Consider the following 20,848-nt stretch of genomic DNA (forward strand, 5'->3'; position numbering starts at 1 on the left):
TACCATGTCATACCATACAGTACCATCCCATACCGTGCCGTGCTGTACCACACCAAACCGTAATCTGCCACGCCCCACCCTACTCGACCATACCATACTGAGTTTCCCATAAGCCTGTTTTTCCCCTTAATTCATCTTCCTTTCATTTTCAAATGACATCAACATGCTGTTTTATCAGCAGCAGTAAAACGTTCAAGGTGAGTCAAAAACCATCGGGAAATGTGCCGGAATATGAAAGAGTATTTTTCTAGCATTGTGATTCTCTCAGAGGCAGCTGATGTTTTCTCTGCACGTTCTTGACCTGGACCCCGGTCTAAGAGTTGTCCCTTGAGATCCTGCCAACAGGACACGATGAGTAATAGAGCGTCGGCGACAGCCAGGGTCTGGGCGGCTACGACGACTCTTTGCTTCTCTCATTAAATCAAGACAAATGCCATGAAATCTGTAGTATTTCCAGCGCTGCCTTCGGGAGCATCTGGAGAATTAAATCTTATCACAAGGTGCACTTGAAAAGTGGATTTGCGCCCCTCAAGGTGCACTGATCTCAAGGTTTGGCTGGAGCAGACATGATGTCATTGAAATGAATCTCAGTCACGCACAGTGATGTCAGCCGTTAAATATTTTTCAAACGCGACTCACGGCCATTTGTGGAATATCGTTTGACTGTGATGTTTTGCTTGCTTTGACACAGCAACCGGCCGGCGTTCATTTATGCTGCTCGATTTTTATGATCAAAGATATTTGTATAAACATAATATTTGACATGCAAACGCTTCAAGGGGGATCATCAAAGTGAAGCCGCCGTGTCTTTTTTTTTTTCTTTCGCAAATGACGAAATATCAAAAGGGTTTGAATTCAAACTGCACACCCAATTAGACAAATTTCTGCGATCCGTTTAACAATTACTTGGAATACGGTTAGGAGTGATATTGCAAAGGCTGTTGAATCGGTGAATGAGTGACTCGGGGGGAATAAAAAAAGATGTAGCTATTAAGTCATTAAATGTGTCAATACATGAAAGAGTGAATAAATGCCTTTATTATGTTTATTTTTATTGTTATCTTTGTATTTCTTTTATAGCTTGTTTTTTTTTTAATATCTCGCATTATGTTGGCAACCATGCGGAAGACAAGATAAGAATTTATTGCACAGGGGGGAACAACTGTTCATGATAATGAACACTTGGAATCGGAATCTTGAATCATATCGGAGACTAATTGGGCAAAGCTAGAGCTGAGAGGAATAAATACGTATTTTAAGAAGCGTATTTTATCGGTTGCCTGTCCCCATATGTTTGCACGAAATAATTTAGTGCTAATTACTTTCTAACCGCCGAGCCATGGCTCGCAGATCCTCAGGGTGCCTGGAACCAAAGGTTGAGGACCCTGCAATATCAGGGAAAGCTTTAGACCAGAGGCAGACAATTCCTCGACAGAACATTGTCGTCCCACCTTTTGTAAGGTGCGCTTGCTTGACTTTGTTATGCTGTCTCTCCTATCGCCTTCACTTGACCCACTTGTCTTGGTTCTCTCTCACTGCCGTTTATCTCTCATTGCCTCACTTTGGTGTGTTCTGTCCTTCCCTGTCTCCGCCATTCTCCCTTTTTTCTCTCGCCGTGACACAAACAGAAAAGGAAGGCTTGGCGTCCCCACGGAGATCTATCGCCTCTTTAAAACCTTTCATGGTTCGCTCTGTTCCCCTCCAAAGGGGCTTTCCACTCGATGCCAGTGATAAGCTATTGGATAAGTGAATGTGTGCGTGTGTGTGTGTGTGAGTGTGTAAATTTGTGGGCTTTACACATTATGCATTTAAAACTGTTCCCATGTGTCATAATAAAATGTCTGACCTGCTTTCATCAAAATACTCCAAGGATCAAAACATATATATATATATATATATGTATGTATGTATGTATGTATGTATGTATGTATGTATGTATGTATGTATATTTTTTTCTAAATTTAAATAATTTATTTATAATTTGCCTATTTTATTTATATTATTACATTTTATACATATATAAATTATAAATAAAATATTTAAATACATTTTCAAAAACTTGAGGATGGACAGGCAGTCCAGAAATCCAACAATTTGTCAACAATTAAAATATCTAACTTGCCTCCTTTTTAAGAGTGCAGACGGTGTGACAGTTCTTCCAAGTCTCCTTGCCCATTCGTCACTTTGAAGTGATAAAGCAAATTTGGATGTGCGTGCGTGCGAGAGTCGGTCGATATGTGGGCGTGTCTACGGCGGGGTACGGCTGTCTACAGCCAAATATTAAAGGGCGGGCGCGCCTTGTTAATGAGGACATTTAGTCTCAGAGGAGTAAGAACTCCTGGCCAAGAAATGATGGCGTTATAACAGTGTTTATTACCCTGGGACATGCTTGTGGCTCCCAATCTCAGCTGCAGGCTGTTGTAAAACTTTATCAAGCATGCCTGAGGAATTTGTCAAAAAACACATTCCCAATGTACTCCCTCACCACGGGCTGGAGCTGTGTGCCCGGCATCATGGCGTTTGCAATCTGCATCTGCTGGGCCAGCATGGCCATGTTCTTCTGCTGGATGAGGTTGTTCCTCCCGTTGATCTCTAGTTGGGTCTTCAGGTGGGGCGGGGGGTGAAGGTACTTGCAGTTCTCCCGGGAACAGCGGCCCTATTGGGAAGAGGGAGGGGGGTGAGTGAAAAAAAAAAAAAAATTATTAATGGAGGCTGACCTGACATCGGTGCTCAGTTTATTTTCGAGACACGCTTTTTTTAAACCCTCTTTTTGACCTAAGATCTGCACTTTGGTGTTTTTCTCTAATCTCTCTAATCTCCTCAAGATGACAAAGTAGCTCTGAAGCGGATAACACAGAGAGAGAGAGAGAGAGCGTTACCTACAGTAAATGTCAAACAATACAATGGAATCGGTGGGGTCAATTCAAAATTGGTCAAAAAGGATACTTTTTGCACTCAAAAATACAGTTTGTTTTCTACTAAAGTTCTTTATATAAAAATATATATTCTATTTGAAACACTTTATCCTTGACTGTATATATTTTTTTATATTTATATTTTTTATCATATATATATATTTATTTTTCTGTTTCCTTGTTAATGCCGTTATTTGTCAAGGCTGACTATTTGTTGTCAGATTAAACAATGAATTCACTTCTGGCAAAAGAAAGAAGTTAGCGTTCATCATTCAATCTAAAATCCCCAGTAAACAAAATAAATTTCACACACTGTGTTGTTACCAACCCTAAAAAAAATGAGGCTTCAAAATAATGAAAAATCAAACTCTGATCTCAAACGATATCAAACTACTTCCACTGCGGGCAAAAATATTCACCTTCAAACTGAAATGCTCCCGCTGTTGCGGAAAATTTATTTCTTAATGAACAAAACATAAAAAAAATAAAATAAAAAAAACCAACAACACACAAGCAACCCTCACAATCTCTCAGCTGTTAGTGTTCCACTGCCAAACACCTGAGAGTCGATGATGGATGCTTAACAAGGCCCGTTGAATCATTATCGACCCCCATCCAATTGAGACCAGTGTCAATATTTGCCATCATCTCTCAGCACAAGAGACCCGAGCGGGATGCGTTCCCGATTGACGGGAATAACCGTGCTCCTCTACCGTTATAAAAGACGGGAGGGAGCAATTTGTGACCGGCTTCTCCACGCCGAGGGTCATTACATCCGCCCGGCAGGGAATGTAATTTGCGCTCTCATAATGCAGGCTGAAGTCCCCCAGAGATGTAATATCTAACCGCCGCCTTTCATCGCTGATATGCATGCTGAGGAGAACGTTGCCATCCGGCATGTTCACGCATTCATCCGGCACCCCGTTACGCTCCTCGTAACGGCCACGCCGAGCGGGCGAGCTCCTGTGGGGAATTAAAGGTTGCCTGTCAAGCTACTTGCTTATCTCCCACAGATTATGTCCACCGCGCCCGAGCGCGACACCTACGAGCAAACGCGTGGCCTCCTTTGTATTTCCTCGCTCTCAGCCTGACTAGTCTGCCTAGCGACAGCGCGAGCAGACACTTTGCTGCCGAGAATGTCGAGAGTTCTACCGGCGTCGTCATTGGATCAGAGCGACGCGGCGTTCCCGGGCCCGCGGGTGCACGATACAGACGGCCCCTGGTCTTGCTCGCTTCATGTGTGCTGGATGCAGTTATTGATTACAGCTAATTGGTTAATGTCTTTTGATTTTCAGGGTTCATTACCCCCGTGGGTGGCTTAATGATAGCATGTGAAATGTTAGCGTTTGCCTGCGAATGGGTGGAACCATGCAGTCCGTATTTACTGTGGCACAAACAAGATGGAAAAGTTGATCATATTATGCAGCTACAAAAAAAATGTTTGTATTATATTTACAAGGTGTGTCGGAAAGGTTCCAGGACGGGTGTCGCACGAGCTAACTAGTAAGGAGGAAAATGTAGTTTTTTTTTTTATTCTTCTTGTTAACATATAACACATGACAAAAATATTAATATATTTTTTAGATTTTTTTTGTTTTCATGTTTTCACACATGACAAAAAATTATATTTAAACTCCAAAAAGCAAAAAAAAAATGTCTGATCTCTTTTTTCTTGTTGTTGTCTCTGTTGTCAAGTTGAATAATGAACAAAGTACTAAAAAAAAAAAAAACAGTCCAATGCTCTGCCTGTATTTAATATTTTCACGGTTGTAAGCATTTATCTGCCCCCGAAAAGAAGTTGTTTCATTCATTATATATGTATATATTTCTTAATTAAGCAGCCGATTATTGGGTTATCGTAATTCTTATCTGCCAAAATCGGAATTGGCATTGACCTAAAAATATCCATATTGATTCCGTTCTCCTGGAAACACTCATGTTGGAAATCGTTCCCTCTTAAAAATCAGTACCAGCCACGTGTTTTTCATAGCAAAAAAGAAAAATAGCACTCTATGGATAAGTACTTTGTAAAAACATAACGTAATAATCAAACAGAATGAAAATCTATTGAATAATTTTCTGTTCCTACTGTTGTATTTTTTTCACACAAAAAGTATAACCAAAAGAAATTGTGCAGCTGAGCAAATCTCTCAGAAGATAGATAGCGCTGTCAAGACATTATCTGGGTGATGTATTTCCATTAGCGTAGAGGTGGAATCGATTTTAGCATGCTTGTTAGCTCAGTGCATTTTATCAGCTACATTCTCAAAAGGTCAGTCACCAAAAGCAGCGCTCCATTTTTTTTTTTTTTTATCTGTCCCTGTCTTTGATTGTTGTATTAAATGCTGCTTTTAAAGAGTGTCAGTGTCGGTCAATGTTTTTTGTGTTTCTTCTGCCCTCGGAGAATGGAGTGAGCTTCCATACTAATGTCTGGAGCACCTCCTACTTGTGCTTTGGTAGCCACCTAAATCCTAAATGTGTCCAAAAAAATTAATTCAACCCCCTACGATTTTACAGATTCCCTAATTTACTAATCGTCTTCTCACGTTGCAATGATGTCATAACCTATACACCCCGCAGCCATTCTGTGGCCATATTTACATACGAGCAAGGGCCGACTCCCATCGCATATTCAAATAGTGTGAATACACGCCGACATAACAGTCATAGCCGAGGCCCTAAGTTTGATTTACACCACATGACTTGCGTTCCCACTAGTGCGGTCTCACCATATCATGTTGATGACCTTGGGCTTAATATGAATCCCATAATCCTCTTTTGAATGGGACTTGGGTATCATCAAGAAAAGTATCTTGAAAGTACCGTAGGGGGATTGCACAATAGGCAAGTCCTCTTTTCTTTCTGCTTTTCTCACTGCTGAGTTCTGTCCCTGTGGAATCCCCCCCATGAAAGAATTCCACAGGAGAGTGAGAAGAAAGAAATCAGACAGACGGCGAGAGACCGACAGAGATGGAGAAGTGAGACAGATGCTGAGAGCTTATTAATATTAATCGGCGGCGTCTGTCTGCGTGTTCAATACATCCTCCGAGGGACGGCTTGTGCATTGGCAGGCTCTGCTGCACCTTCGCTCTGGCGATCACACATCGATTGAATCAACAATGACTTGAAAGCTCAGATCAACTGGATCCCCCCCCAAAAAAACAAACAAAAAAATGTTTTGGTTTTTTTAGCTCATTCACAACCATTGACATCTTTTGACGTCTATTTTAACTGGACTGGCAATGAATGGGTTAATTTTCTTCTGAGATCTTCCCTTCAATCCAGGAGGCGCCGTCTGCCTAGGCGAGACGGAGCCTTGATGAGCAAAAGGCGGGAGCAATTTTTCCATGGCCTCAGAGACACCCCCCCAAAAACATCCGCACAACTTGCCCACCCCCTAAACTTATCTTCTTGCCATCAGTCATGTCAACTGGCCCCCGAAGAATTGGCGAGCGATCCCCGTAGCCTAAAAATATCCGTCCATCCATTATCCCGTAACACTTGTCCACATTGGGATCACGGGGTGATCCTTGCTGAATTTGGATGAGAGGCGGGGGTACGCCCCGGACTGGTCGTCAGCCATTTGCACGGCAGATTTAGCCAAACAGCAAATGATTCGCTTCGATTTCTTCATGACATTTGTTTGCCTATCAAATGAGGAACATTCTTTTGTCCAGGTTATTATCGTTGACGAAAACCAAATAAAAAAAATGGATTATAATAAATAGCTATAATTATATAATTGTTAGCATTGGAAGCTAATGATGGCACAAAATCATTAGCTAGCTATATAATCGTTAGCATCGGAAGCTAATGATGGCACGAAATCATTAGCTGTGACTTTTTGATGCAAAAACATTGATGTTTTTAGCACAACACATTCCTTAAAAAAAACGGCATTAATTCTAATTGACACTTTAAGCCAATCTTGTCAATTAAACTTTCCACTCAAGCTATACAAGCATCTCTTAACCTTGGTCTTATTTTGATTCGCACTCTAATGTGTTCTCCATTTAACATCTATAAAGCTCAGCTTTACTGAATTGTATCTCTCACTCGGCGAGCGAGCCAAGAAGGGATCACAAAGCGCATTATAGTCGGCTGAATGCAAGAGTGGAGGCCCGTGTTCGTACTCAGGCGCTCGCAAGTGGAGCGCCGCAATCAACAGTTTGAGATTGGAAGAAGTGAGCGATGAAATTTGTTTCATCAGAGAAGATAGAAGCGGGCCTTGAGACGTTCAAGAAAAGCCCACAACAAAGTGACTTCTGATTGAACTGACTTGATTGGAGAGCTGAACAATGCCGGGAAATGGGAGTATATTTACATGACGGTCTAGGAATTGTTTTTGAAGTTTCGTCGCTTGAGGAGATGTGATTTCTCCGATAGATGGGTTCATTTGATCCAGTGTGTCTATTGTCATTCATTCGAACTGTGATCACGCTTGTCACATTAGATTCGGTTAAAAGCAACGCTAGAACGATAGTTTGTGTGAACGCTATCGTCCAAGACGATTAGGTCACCTGAGATCATTTGAAGAGGTTTTTGTTAACTTGGAAAGTGTCCAACGTGGGCATATAAGGATTCACCTGATTCAATTTTTGGTTCCCAATTTTTATCAGATTTTTTTTTCGATTTCATTTTCCAGCCAAAATGTTTTTATTCTGATTATCTGCATTTCGTCCTTGTTACATTCGGTAACTTTATTAAAATTCACACAATTTTTTTTAAAACAATTAATCATTTTCACTGTTAATCTACAATTCTGTCTTATTAGTGTTTAATTAGTAGGTGATCATTTACGCAAACATAGTGCACCAGATCAAGGTAGGGTTCTTTTAAACAGTCGGGCCAGAAATTTTATTCAAGCAATTAAAAGTAAAAACAGACAAGGTTAAAGGAGAACAAGAAGATTCTCTCTTTCTGACAAAAAATAAAATAATTCAAGAAGCCGCTCTCCAGTGACGACCAAATATCTTCCGCTAAAATATGCATTAAGACCGCACAGCTGTCACCCAATAAGTCGAGAATGGAATGGACTGAAAATGGCGCTACCAATGGCATAGAATGTAAATGAAGGGGCCGGAATGTTCCGCCTTGTTCGGTTTGTGATAATGAGTCAGGGGGGAGGGGAAGGGGTCGAGCACGCCTTGAAGTTCCATGGAAACAATGAAAGAAGGTGTCATCCAGGCTATGGACAAGAATGCTAATGGTGACCACACACAGTGACACACGCTACTAAGGCAGCCTGTCACTGTAGCAGCTCGTACCATTGCCTGGAGGTTAAAGCAGATAAGAAAGGATTAGCATTCATTACTACAGAATGCGTTGATACCCGACACGCGCGCAGGCGCATGTACGCGCCTTCCATTACTGTACTACAATGCTCAGCGCCCAAGTACAAGGGCCGCGGCAGTAATAGAGCTCGTAATCCTTTTGTAAAAACCGCCGTCGAGCTGCTAAATCCTCACGCTGACATGACGGGGAACAGCGTTGAAAATTAGCTCGTCTTGGGAAACGCCGATGAAATTTGCTGACTGTGCGATAAAGTCACACCAAATGGACATTAGGTACACGCTCGCAATCTGATGAAATGCAAGGTATAGTGGACTTGTATAATATATTTATTTGCTGCCGTACTTTCAGTTTTATCTTTAGTTTGACTCAGTACTTTTTTTTTTTATTTCCTTGGTTTTTAAAGGTCATAAAATGACAAATTTCTTTATTAGATTTTAAGTTTGTGTATTTAACACAGGATATTTAAATATGATTTTGTTATGATTTGATATTGAAACATGCTATAAAAAGATGTGGATGATCCGATTTGAACCAATGGCCTCATCATCTTGTTTTTTTTTTTTTAAATTACCTGCAATTCGCTATTTGGTAGTTTTCAGTAATTTCGAACTAAAGTGCATCATAGGGGTTCTGTTCTAAGATTATCTTACCAGCAATGGGTCATTGTGATTTCCTAGGACCGTTGAAAAAATGTTAACAATCCCTACTCGAGACATACCTTGATCCTGCGACAAAGAGCTGCACCTTCTTACTGCGAGCTCATCCTCATCAATGAGCCTTGATCAAAGTTTCCTTGTACAGTTTGAACAAAGGCCGGAGGGAGGCGATCACCTTCCCATAATGGAATTGTCTGTGATGTTGTCAGCGTGCAACAACAACAAAAAAAAAAAAGAGCAGACAGTATAAAAGATAATGCTTTGTGTGTTAACACAGCAAGGCAGCAGTGATGAGGGTCGTCACGGCAACACAACACAACCCAGCTGCCGTATCCGTCACGAGGGCTGCTACTTTTACGCCGCCGTAATCCCCTTAAAGTCTGTTGACGAATCGCAGCGCCCAACCAAGACAGACGCTCCAACAATAAAGGGGGATATTACACACATTCTTCAATTTCACCCGCGTGCTCAACAGGCGGCGTTATTACTTGCTTCTCCCCCCCCCACCTTCCCATCTGTCCATCAGAGTCGGTGTTAGACCATTAAATGTGTGTGCAGCCGTCCATCACTCCTTCACTTCCACTCTTTTCATTCTGTCTATAATCTGCGCATTGACACCAGCCGCCCTCTGTCAGACTTCATGTCGTCATGATTCAATCACACGGGCAAATCAGCAAATTGCCTTCTGGAGGGCAACGACTGTACTTGCTCAAAACGAGAGGCCGACACGTTTCAATTAGCCGCCGTCTCGTCACCCCAAAAAAAAAAAAATGGGATAAAGGCGATGCCACTTGGGAGAACAAACAGCTCCATCCTGATCTTACTGTTGAAAGTTTGCGAAAGCACTTCGCCGTCAGGCAGGCAGGCAGGCAGGCGCATCCATCATATGCGACGGATAAAAACGTACGCAGGAAACAATTAGTTTTGCCTCCTACTTTACTGCATTATTGATAAGAGCCAAGAATGAAAGGACATGCAAATAGAAGCTGCTAATGCGAGCCGGGGGCACTTACACGCTGCATTCCCCAAGTATTCGTTTTATGTGGACCAAGCAAGTCACAGGAGGTCTGGCCCTACCCATATGCAGACATACATGTACAAAGAAAAGCCTCACACCTCCCCTAAAATGCCTCGTACTCTTTTGTTAAGAAGATTACGTTTGTGCAATATGAAATAAGCAGCGGAATCCGTTCGTTTTTTTTTATCCATCTCAAAGGGGCGGCCATTTTGCTCCACGCTTTCTACTGAAAATGACGTCACAGTAGGGCTCAGGTAACAACCACAATAAATTAATAAAAAAAAAATATATATATAATATAATATATGTATACACACAAACAAATAAATGGATAAATAAATAAAACAAAATGATAATTTTCACGTGTCCTCCGCTAAGCACTATGTCATACGCTTAATACACTGTCCAGATTAAGAGCCAAGACACAAAGAGGCGAAGCAAATAAATAAATAAATAAATGAAGAGATCTCCACCTCGGTCTCAAAGGATCAATACTGCACCGAGACAAAGTGCTGATAAACACTTGGGTTTCTGTTAATTAGCACTAATAATCTCCCCATTTCTCGTTCACTTTCTTTCACGTTCTTTCCTTCTTTGGTCTTTCGTTGTCACGTATTCATTCCGACCTGATGTTCAGAGAGACAACAAATCAAAGGGGGAGGTAGGCGAGTTCTTTTCAGAAGGCTGATAAATCTCCCACTCCCGTGTTGTTTGTGTCTGACGGCTCCACAGATGAGATTTAATGAACCTCTCATCCAACTCTGATTATTTTCTAATTAAAAGAGCATGAGTGATGGCGACGCGAGCGCATTGACGACTGCTGCTTAATAATGGCGTGTTAAAAACAACAAGCGACAGCCGCGCAAACACGAGCCTAATTCGTCTGAGCAATCGGCTAAGGTTGTTTGTAGGGAAGGAGGAAAAAAAATGAGCACATTTAAATAAACAAATATGCCGAGTCAACATTTAATTCACCGAAGCAACAATTTTCCGAGGCGCTTGGAAGTTGTCTATACATATCAAGTAGGCGGAGGAGACTTGTTGATAAAAGCTACGAGTCTTGTTTTCATCATTCACTCATTCGCTAGCTAAAGCTCACCTATTTGCTTTAAAAAAAACCTGACGGATTGAAATATTTATTTCATGCTCTTTATGTCATGTTCCGAGGTGCCAAAGACTTTGCGCCATCCTGTTTCACAGAGGCTAATTGAGGCTAAGAGGCTAGCCGTGCCATTATTGGTGTCAATCTATTCAGTTCTTTTGACTGCCATATTGACTCAAAAAGCACCTTTCATCAAATTCTCACCATGTCGCGTAGCTTGTTCGGAAACTTTAGTTTGTTGTTTTAATGAGGTGACTTGTGCCCAGCATGTATTGTATATTTTTCCAGCGCCATATAAATCAGATACAGCCTGTTGCTGGGTAGACTGCAGTAGCCATGACAACCAATACATCATTGTTTTTCTTTTTTTTTCTTTTTTTGGGAGAGGGGTCAGATAAACAAGCCCAAAAACACAGTGAGTACCTTGTGTGTAAGATTTTGTACCAATTAAATGCTTGGCAAGACGGAAATGTAGAGTGCCAGGAATGACTTGTCATTTCCCTCCTGAGGTCATGCTCGTTATTTGGCAGGCGTACACTCCTCACACTGAGATCAGTGTACACTTCCATCGACAAAAGTCTTAAGACACAGCTCTTTTTTCAATCAATGAATCCATTAGCTCTTGGACTGGACTTCTTTGTCTTAATTCCAAGACATTTTGGACACTTGTGAGCTAAAAAATGGTAACACTTTGGGGAAGGGCCTTGTGATTAAGTAGCCGTTGGCATAAATAAAAAAGTAGCCGTCAGCGTGATCGTATTTTCTTGTATTTTAACGTACGTGTGTGAACCCGCAATAGAAGCCTCCAGATTCCGCAGGATCAAATAAAGAGCAGAGGGTCAGTGACATTTAAAGCGAAGAGGAGACGACGCGAACACGAGCGGACAGACGCACAAAGCTGCTTTGGGACAACAAGGAAAAAAATCAAAGCGAAACAACCAGTTAGCAGACAAACGGGCGTCCTCAGGCTTGTTCATGTTTCGTTGCTCCCACTCCATCTGCTTTCCCGCCTCTGCCCCATTACGCCTTATTTGTCTGCAGTCTCATTTAGAGGTTTGTTTAAATCCTCCACACTCACGCAGAATTACAAAGAATGGGAAGGTGAGGTAAAGGGTGTCAAGGAGGATTTAGACGGGGACGAGACAGACTAACGAGAACTGATTGGATATTCTCTTCATAACTACAGCGACGGTGGCGGCGGGACATCACGACTCAACGCTCAGACATGCTGATGTCACCGTTCCGATTGCCTCGATATAACACTTGAGTGATACATTTGAATAGTGGGTCACAAGAAACATGTTGTCCGGACTAAAAAAAGGTGACCCGGGACAATCGCAAAGTTCACCCTTGTGCGTATTTTGGCTCTGAACTTGTTATGCCGTGTTTTTATGCTGATGCGGCGTCTTTTAAGATGGATGTGTGCGCGTGCTGAGACAGCGTATCCGCAGATGGACGTAAAAACGGTGGCCAAGCCTCTCTGAGGACACCGAGACATTTAGAGGAGGACTTTCAAGGGGGGGGGGGGGGTCCGCCCATGGAATGAATCGAGTGAGACCGGGTTGATAGCGGCTGTCTGCTCTCGGCTTGCTTCACGGCCGCGGGCTAATAAAAGCCTCCTTTCGTAATGTCTTGCGTGGGGTAAGAACTGAAGGATCAACGAGGACGGATCCCGTTCGGCTCGGTCCGCCAATATAAAATCTAAAAATGGATATTGCTTTAACTCATACATAACATTCAAATGTAACCGAATGAAGGGACAACAACATAACAATGCCGTGTAATAGCTTGCATACCCAAAGCCATTGCGGGCCGACGACTTTAGAGTCCATCTCGATCTCATTAAAATTTAACAGGGGTTCTTCTCTCTTTGACGTAGACAAATAAGCCTTGAAAGGTTGTTAGCTGGTTAAAGAATAAAAGTGCGCAACCATTTGACCGAAGCCATCACGGCCAACGGAGCTCTTGCGCTAACACGGAAGTACCATTGAATCGCCCATTGCTTATCCTTAGCTAGAGTACAAATATATAAATAATAATAATATGCTGTACATGTTGAGGACGCAGCCGAGAGATTAACGAGAGCAGAATGAAGGAGAGCAGATTAAAGGAGCTTGAGCACGTCTCCGTTTCAAAGAGGTCTTATCCCAAGTGCGGCATCCTCTCAAGCGCACCAAAACACATGATTGAAAGTTTTCAATGCGTCGATGAAGGATCCTGTCCTTATAAGCATCGACAGCAAGTGTTACGCAACCAAGTACCAGCAACGAATGTCTGACGAGGTTACCCTGAAGTTAGTTAGTTAGTTGGGCGGCAATAAAAAAAACATTTCTGCCAATTCATTTCAAGAGAAGGCTCTGTGTGTTACCAAAAAATATGACTCATATTTCTTTGGGTTATCACATACCTCTGAGTGTTGGTTACATGTAGCAACCATGGATGAGGATTTTAAGTGTGTTCCTGATAGATTCATAGTTTTGCATCCCTGCGCCTGTGTCGGTTTTTGTTCCAGGTACTCTGTATTCCTCTTACATTCCGCAAACATTCACAAATATTATGAATTCATGCAGTCATGCGTTGCTGTGAATATGAGTGCGAATGGCTGATGTGTACCCAAAAATCCACCGGGGTAGTTCACCGGCGAATAGTCGTGCATTTGTTATCAGTGTCGACAGATCTTCTTTTTAAATGAAAAGACATTGGGTCTAAAACTGCACCCCCCCTTAACACTCCACGCCTAAATGTGTGTTTTGAGTCCATGTGCAGATAAAACAGATATATCAAACTGTCAGGGAGGCATGCTGTGGAATGCCCTGGCACGGATAGTCGTGTCTGTTTTCATGATCTAAGCAGGCCCCGGCAGCCTCCATTTGTCCGGTCCTGTCTTACCTGTACCTACCGAACCCCGCGCAGGCATCCCAGCATCCAGGCAGCCGCCATTTATAAGAATAATGTTGGTAATACACGAGGCCAGCTGAAGCAGAAGCAGGCTCAGATATAAGCCAAGGTAAGCTACGGTCGGCTTGACGGACTTCCAGCTGGGCTCTCCGGTTACGTGGCTTGCCAATCAGATAGGAGCCAAATTACACGCTGCTCATTGCTAAATAGAACAGTGGAATTCTGATGCTCTGTGCCCACTTGAGCCTCACGGCACTGGAGCGATGATATCACCGGTGGGGTTGCGACCCTTTAACTCGCCGCCGCCTACGGTTACACTTCTAATGTCGTTCCAATCGGAATACAATGCTCCGTGTCAACCCGGCTAATCGCGGGGCATATATACAAGCATTCACACTCTCTCAAAGTCCTCAGTTGATATTTTAAACACCTAACCTTAGAACTCGGGGACGAATACCCGAACCACTGAATTTCCCACACCAAAATAAATAACCCTCAAATACTCATCTAGTCTAACCTTGTGAATATTTATACATAAGAAATTTCGTACGACACTCTGAGGACTTGAAACTGTGATGACTCCCCGAGTGTTGATGTCCATCCGTCCTGCTGGAGTTTCCTGTCCCTCGTTCGTCTTAGGGAGGACGAGAAAGTGGAAGTGTGTTGTCCGAGTGCCAGGGTAAAAAATAGAGTCAATTCCGGAGCTTTCCGAGAACCTTCCCCCCCCCCCCCATGTTGTGTGACCACAATATGAAACAAACACTCTTACGTATAGAGTCTTGGACATAAACAACTCCCTCACTCTTCTTCTCAGTGATAGAAACCTCAGCAGTCCCACCCGGGGTCTCTGTTAACTTGTTTGCTATGAAGGAATTTCTCAATCTCATTCACAGGTGTTGTTACGATGACCGCCACCGGAACAAACAAACACTGATTGAAAGCTATGAATCATCAAAGCATCGGCGAGACGATGATTCCGACGTAAAACAACTACAGACAATAGTTGTCTCTCTTGGGAGCTGTAAAAAAACATAACCCCCTAAAAAAACAGCGTGATGAATGGCGCAGTGATGAATTGTTTGTCACGCTCACCTTGAGCGAGTCAAAACAGGCAATGACTCGGCCGTTTTCCACTTGGCAGCTCTTGGCGGGGTGAGCGAACTTGCACTCGTTGTCCGGCCTCGAGCACGTCCCCCTCTGGAACTCCCGACACACCTCCAAAGTCAGCCACTTTGTGTCCCGGATGGGCGTCACGTTCACCGCCATTTTGGAACAGGAGCGACAGCAGTTGCGGAAGCAGCTGAGCTCGGCCGATGAAGAAGAATGTATATCCAGCAAATGCAATTATGAGCACGCCTGTGTGTTGCTAATGAGGATGTAAAAGTCAATGACATGGGAGACGGTGGGCTCGAAAAAGGTCTTTGTCTGGATGTGAGTCAGGGGAGGCCTCTTGAGGCTCTACAACCTGTAGCCCATCCTCGGGGCCCGCTTGCCTCAAATAGGAAGCCTTTAGCGGTCAAATATCGGCTCGCTCCTCGGCTCGACTGTCAGACGAAAGGATGGTAAAACATTATTGATCGCGTCGGCTCATGATGGGAAGAAGCAGAAAGGGGAGGGTGTGGTGGAGAAGACAACGGGAGCGACGATCTTCTTCCCGCTCACAGCGGCTGATTGTATCTGTTTGTTCTCAACATCGGGGTTTATCTGCGCAGGAGGGAACCAAGCAGGGAGGGAGGGGCCCCGACGTTAGCGTTTCAGTGGCGCAGTGGATGGCGTCGACAGCCCTGTGAGGCAGCGCTTGACGACTGTGGCGGGGTTCAGCGGAGTCCAAGGGCCACAGGCGGGAGAGGAAGAAGGGACTTCTCTCTGTGGAGAAGGAGGGAATCGTGTCAGCGGGGCAACGCACTCAAACAGAGGCTTAGATATGCACTGATTCAGAGGCAGTCGCTAACAACCAATTTTTCTTCGACGTTCTTAGACATGTCTATGAACCCATAATTTATATGAAAAAACAAATAAACCAAGCTAATCAAACAAGAGTCCATATGACGATAAATGAGAGTTTTCATGACCTCCAAACTAGTCGGTAGCATCGTAAACCGAGAATCTTCTTTCTTTTTTTGGGTTGAAGCAAACCCTATTCAGTTTCGATCTCAAAGCGTTTCTGTTAAAAGTGAAGTAAAAATATGGTGGACGACCTTCTTAACTGTGTCCTTCCACATTTAAGGTACATCATCTTTAATTATATTGAGAATAAATGGATAGATAACAACAAAATTAATCTTTAGCTTTTATTAAATTACTTCATCCAGAATGGATAAAACAACATACCTAGACAGTAATTTTTATGCATAACTGGCCGTGCTAAATTTAGTGGTATAACTAATAGATCAAGTTTATCTTTTAATTGCTGCCACCATTATTGTACAATGCTGCCTTGGACGTGGTTTGAATACATTTTTTTCAAATCCAAGGTCACACATTTTCAAAAGGCAAAAATAACGCTTGGCTTTTTCTGAATGGTTACATCATAGACAACAAGTGTAAACATAGGCGGCTGATGTGGAGGAACTCGATGATTTGATGTTGTTTACACTGTCAACTTTGTACATCTAAAGAGAGTTTAGACATTTATAACGTACCTGATAAAAAAGAAACACTGATAAAAAAAAAAACATACAAAAAATGAACAAAAGTTGGTCTACGAGTGTTTTTGTTTCAAGGCTAGCTTGTATGCTATGCTAGCTATGTATTATCTGGAAACACAGAGTCAAACGCGGAACCTCGATAACTGTGTGTCAGACATGCTAATTACTAGCTTCCCCTTCTGATTGACACCAATAAAAACTGTTTAACTTTCTCAACTGAGCTGCCAATCTTCCCAATCTTGTAATGAGATGGTAGTAATATCAGCGTTGGCAGTCGGCCACTGACAACAGAGACGAGGGCGACGCTAGCGTTCTCATCAAAGCGAGTTGGAATACAGTAAAGTGATGATACTCTTTTCCATGTCCTTATTAGATTGCCTCTGACAAAAACACATTTTGACCTCTTCGCTCGCACAAAAAAATAAAGAAAAAATACTCTCGGCAAAGTAAAGCACCCTCATGCCCACAGCCCACATGGTGTTACATCACTTCTCCGTCCTCCGCTCACTACAGCAGATGTGTTTATGAATACTCTATTGTTAGGTGCACTTTATTTAACACATCTTTCCGCAATTTAGAGTCAGGATACAATTTGTGATAATATCCATAAAAATCACTCGTAGTTGGAGTTCAAAGCATTTCTATTTTGTGTGTGGAATGAGAATATAAACACCACAATTGATAGCATTAGCCATTAGAATCTGCTGCTAACAAGCTAGTCACTGACTGCTGATTCAAGCTTCAGAGACTGAAGCAAGAGTAGCCAAGAAATAAATAGAGTTTTAAAATAAAAAGGGCAATAAAAATGCGGTTTTATCCGGACTGGGCCAGTCACATTTGGATGGGATGACTTTTTTGGGCCAAAGTTGATATTTTCAGCTGTGTGTGTGTGTTGTTGAGGTTAGAATTACCCACTACATCTGGAAGGAACTCGTGTAAGGAGGAAGCACTGCCATTACCAGACTATTAAATATAAAGATGCGCAATAAGTCTGTTCTTATTCATAAACATTGGTCAAAAGTATCGGGACACCACCTTCTTCTCTGGTCAGTGTCAAATAATCAACGTAGGCTGGTCAGATGCTACAAAAAGCTGCACATGATGAAACTCTGAGTGCAGAGCAAAAGAGATCGCTGATTCACGATGGGGGCAGAATGTCAGTGAAGGACGGAGGCCATTTCCTATCCAAATTGCTCCCCTAGGTCAATGCGGACTTTGAATGAGCCACTGTTGCACAGGCCTTGTGACATGACCACATCGCACAATCGACACACACTAATGATAATAACAATAAGGTGCAGTTTTGATTGACATCTTGAGGAAGCTGAAATGCGATCCCAACCTCAGTTCAGCTTTTACGAGTATTTTTGCGACACTTGAAAAAAGAGCCGAACTAACAAAAGATCTTAAGGAGACAAAATATGTTTGGGTTTTTTTTCTCCATAAATTCAAACTAGCTCCCAAGTGTTTGATTAACTTTGGTTGAAGTACCCCAAGGATCAAGAATTACAAAGAAATCTCAATGTCTTAGCTTTGTGACATGTTCTTCTAAATTACTAAATGTCTTTTTGGTGGGGGGGGTTTGGGGCAACTTTAAACAATTATATACTTTCCACAAATTAAAATAGTTCGGAGGTCTCTTAATAATGGCTACCATTTTGCTATATTGCAGTTTTTTTTTCAATACAGCTCAGAAATAATACACCAGAAAGAACGCAGAACGCCACTGTGCCTTAACACCAAACAATGTACAAAGTCTTCCCAACCTTTCTTGTCATTGCTCAGAAGAAGAAAGTCCGTCTTGGCTATTGAGCTCTGCCGTCATGCCGTCATTTCCTCACGGGAATGAAAACAAATACTCTTAACATTCAATGACCACATGAATAGAAGGCAAGCCCGAAGCGTCCAAATTGCAATTAGACAAAAAAGGCCATCTCACCGAGGCCGTCGTTCGCTTCCCGTCAAGAGCCGTGACAAAACGAGCCACGGGTACAGTCCGTCGCATGAATAAATGAGACTGTGACGGAACAAGGCTAAAACTGTGAGGAACGGTGTTGAGGAGGAAATAAATAAATAAGGGCTTCATCAATAAGCATCTCAGCGCTTGTGAATAATGCAAGCGGCCATTTTCCATAGCCAGAGGCAACAGATATGATTATACCGCCAGATCAACTCCAGACAATGTCGACAAAGGGAGAGAAGTGTGGAAGTAATGCACCCCACCCCTGATACCCTTTGATCCTTCACTCAAAGGTCCAAATTGGAAATATCGTGTTGATACATCCAAGGGTGGACCAAAATATCACATGATAAATTCTCATGATCCAGTCTCGATTAGCGGTCGGACACAATATCGATATTATGATATATCACATCATAATCTTTGACAAGTACGGTCTCAATTAGAGGCGGGACAAAATATCAATACTGTGATGTATCACATCATAACCTCTGACCATGCAGTATCAAGGATGGGGCAAAAGTATCGATGCCCCAAAGTATTGATATCACAAAGTATCGTATCGGCTAAACTACACGGTCAGTCTTTAACTTATGTCGTCAAATATTGCAGACTTCTGTAGATCTCTTTTTTTATTATCGGGAAAATACTGTGATAATATCGCATCGTATCAAGTTGTACCGACCGCTATCAACAACAAGCTCAATAATGTAGCACCTTGTTTACGCAACGCCATCGGATCCGGCGCTAATATGCTTGCTATAATGGTGCTGCTCATTTAGCTCCACGGGATTATTTGGAGGCTTGTGGCAATAAGCCTTGATATAGACAAGGGTGATTACTTTTGATTCATGATAATAAAGCTAGGCTTCGCAATGATGATTAAAAACCAAATGAAGGGGAAATAAAGTGTGCTATTTACGTGGTGTCGGCCAAGGGCGGCAAAAGATTGCCTGAACCGCATTATTACTATACTATCAAAAGCAATATTCTTTCTTGATATGCACAGAAGGTGAACAGAGAAGATGGGAGAGAAACGTAAGAAAAAGAAAATAAAGCAGGCCCGCAATATGTTTGCGTTAATTTGACAACAAGACGTGTTGTCGAGTCTGAAAATTCAATAAAGGTTTCAGCTAAGCAAAGCAGAAAAGCGACGCGGACGTTTGGTAATGTGAGCAGTTAAAGGCCCGCTTACTGACTGACGCGGCAAAAAGCAGACGTCGGACGCGTCGTATTACAAACGGCGACGCTGTGGATGCTGGACCTGAGCTGACCTTTACACTGATAGGACCAACGAGAAGGGAGGGAGGGGGCGCGGGGAAGGAGCCAAACGGTGGAGGAAGGTGGCTAAAAGCGGTTATAGCTACAAGCTGGCGAAAGATGGCAGGTTGGAAACAACACGGTGAGAAGTGTGTGTCGCAAATACTCGGGAGTCCGCTTCAGTCCCACCAGGCACCGTCTAAGCCATGCAAACAGGATGGCTTCCCACTAAGTCATGAACATTTTAGGGGATCCTAATCAGAGAACATACCGGTTTTAAACACGACAAACATAATTCTATCCATCCGTCCATCCATCCATCCATCCATCCATCCATCCATCCATCCATCCATCCATCCATCCATCTATCCATCCATCCATCCAGATCGCTAGCTAACATCTAATGTTTTTCAGTACTATTAAGAAAAAAAAAAGCCATAAAAACTTTGTTCTTTTACAATTGTGCAGCTTTAACTTGTAAAACTCATCTGCCTCACTGACTTCCCAATCAGGCCCAGGTTTTTAATTGACAGTCATGGCTTCAGGCCAAATATTTTCCCATTAGCCCAAACTTTGTGTGGAGCACTGATTGCTTGTTTCCATGGAAAAGATCAATTAACATTTTAGCATCCCTCAACGGACGTGTCCCAACGCTGTCAGCATTTCCAATGCGAGCTTATCACCTTTCCAGCTGCGCAATTATTATTTTTTTTTACCACTTCCACATATGTCGTTGCGAGCATATGTGCATTTCCCATCTGTACGGCTGCGCAATTTTGTAACCGGTCGCATCAGTGGGGGTTAACGATACCGAAGACGGTAAATGTCAAAGCTGTACTAAAAAAAAAAAAATCAGCCTGCTCATTTGTGAGTCAGGCTTTCCATATATTTTGATATAAGCAGGTTTAATAATAATGTAAAAATACCTCATTAGGAATATATTAAATCAGACGTCGAAGAATAATTGTTTGCTGGACTCGGATCTGACACCTTGCCAAGGCAACGACCGTATTAATGAGATCCCGGGCGCGAGAATCCATGTCGAGCAATAACTCAGGCCACGCCCCCCCCCTCCCTCCCCCCCGTGAGTTTGTGA

The 20,848-nt window shown here is 42.6% G+C and overlaps 2 protein-coding genes across 8 annotated transcripts in view; one reads left to right on the forward strand and one right to left on the reverse strand.

Annotated features, from left to right (window-relative positions):
- Positions 1–20,848, forward strand: part of igsf10 (immunoglobulin superfamily, member 10) — an 83,915-nt gene that overhangs the window by 22,085 nt on the left and 40,982 nt on the right. The gene's annotated exons all lie outside the window — the stretch shown is intronic.
- Positions 1–20,848, reverse strand: part of LOC147054195 (muscleblind-like protein 1) — a 33,242-nt gene that overhangs the window by 6,946 nt on the left and 5,448 nt on the right. For all 3 annotated transcript variants that reach the window (XM_085915933.1, XM_085915932.1, XM_085915934.1), the window contains exons 2-3: positions 14,977–15,750; positions 2,486–2,656 (exon numbers count right to left, since the gene is read on the reverse strand). In XM_085915933.1, coding sequence (XP_085772059.1) covers positions 2,486–2,656; positions 14,977–15,150 — 345 coding nt within the window. In that variant the 5' untranslated portion in view covers positions 15,151–15,750. The remainder of the gene's footprint in view (positions 1–2,485; positions 2,657–14,976; positions 15,751–20,848) is intronic.

This window comes from Syngnathus leptorhynchus, chromosome 7 (genome assembly GCF_054491065.1).
Source record: "Syngnathus leptorhynchus isolate UIUO chromosome 7, UIUO_Slep, whole genome shotgun sequence".
NCBI lineage: Eukaryota > Metazoa > Chordata > Actinopteri > Syngnathiformes > Syngnathidae > Syngnathus > Syngnathus leptorhynchus.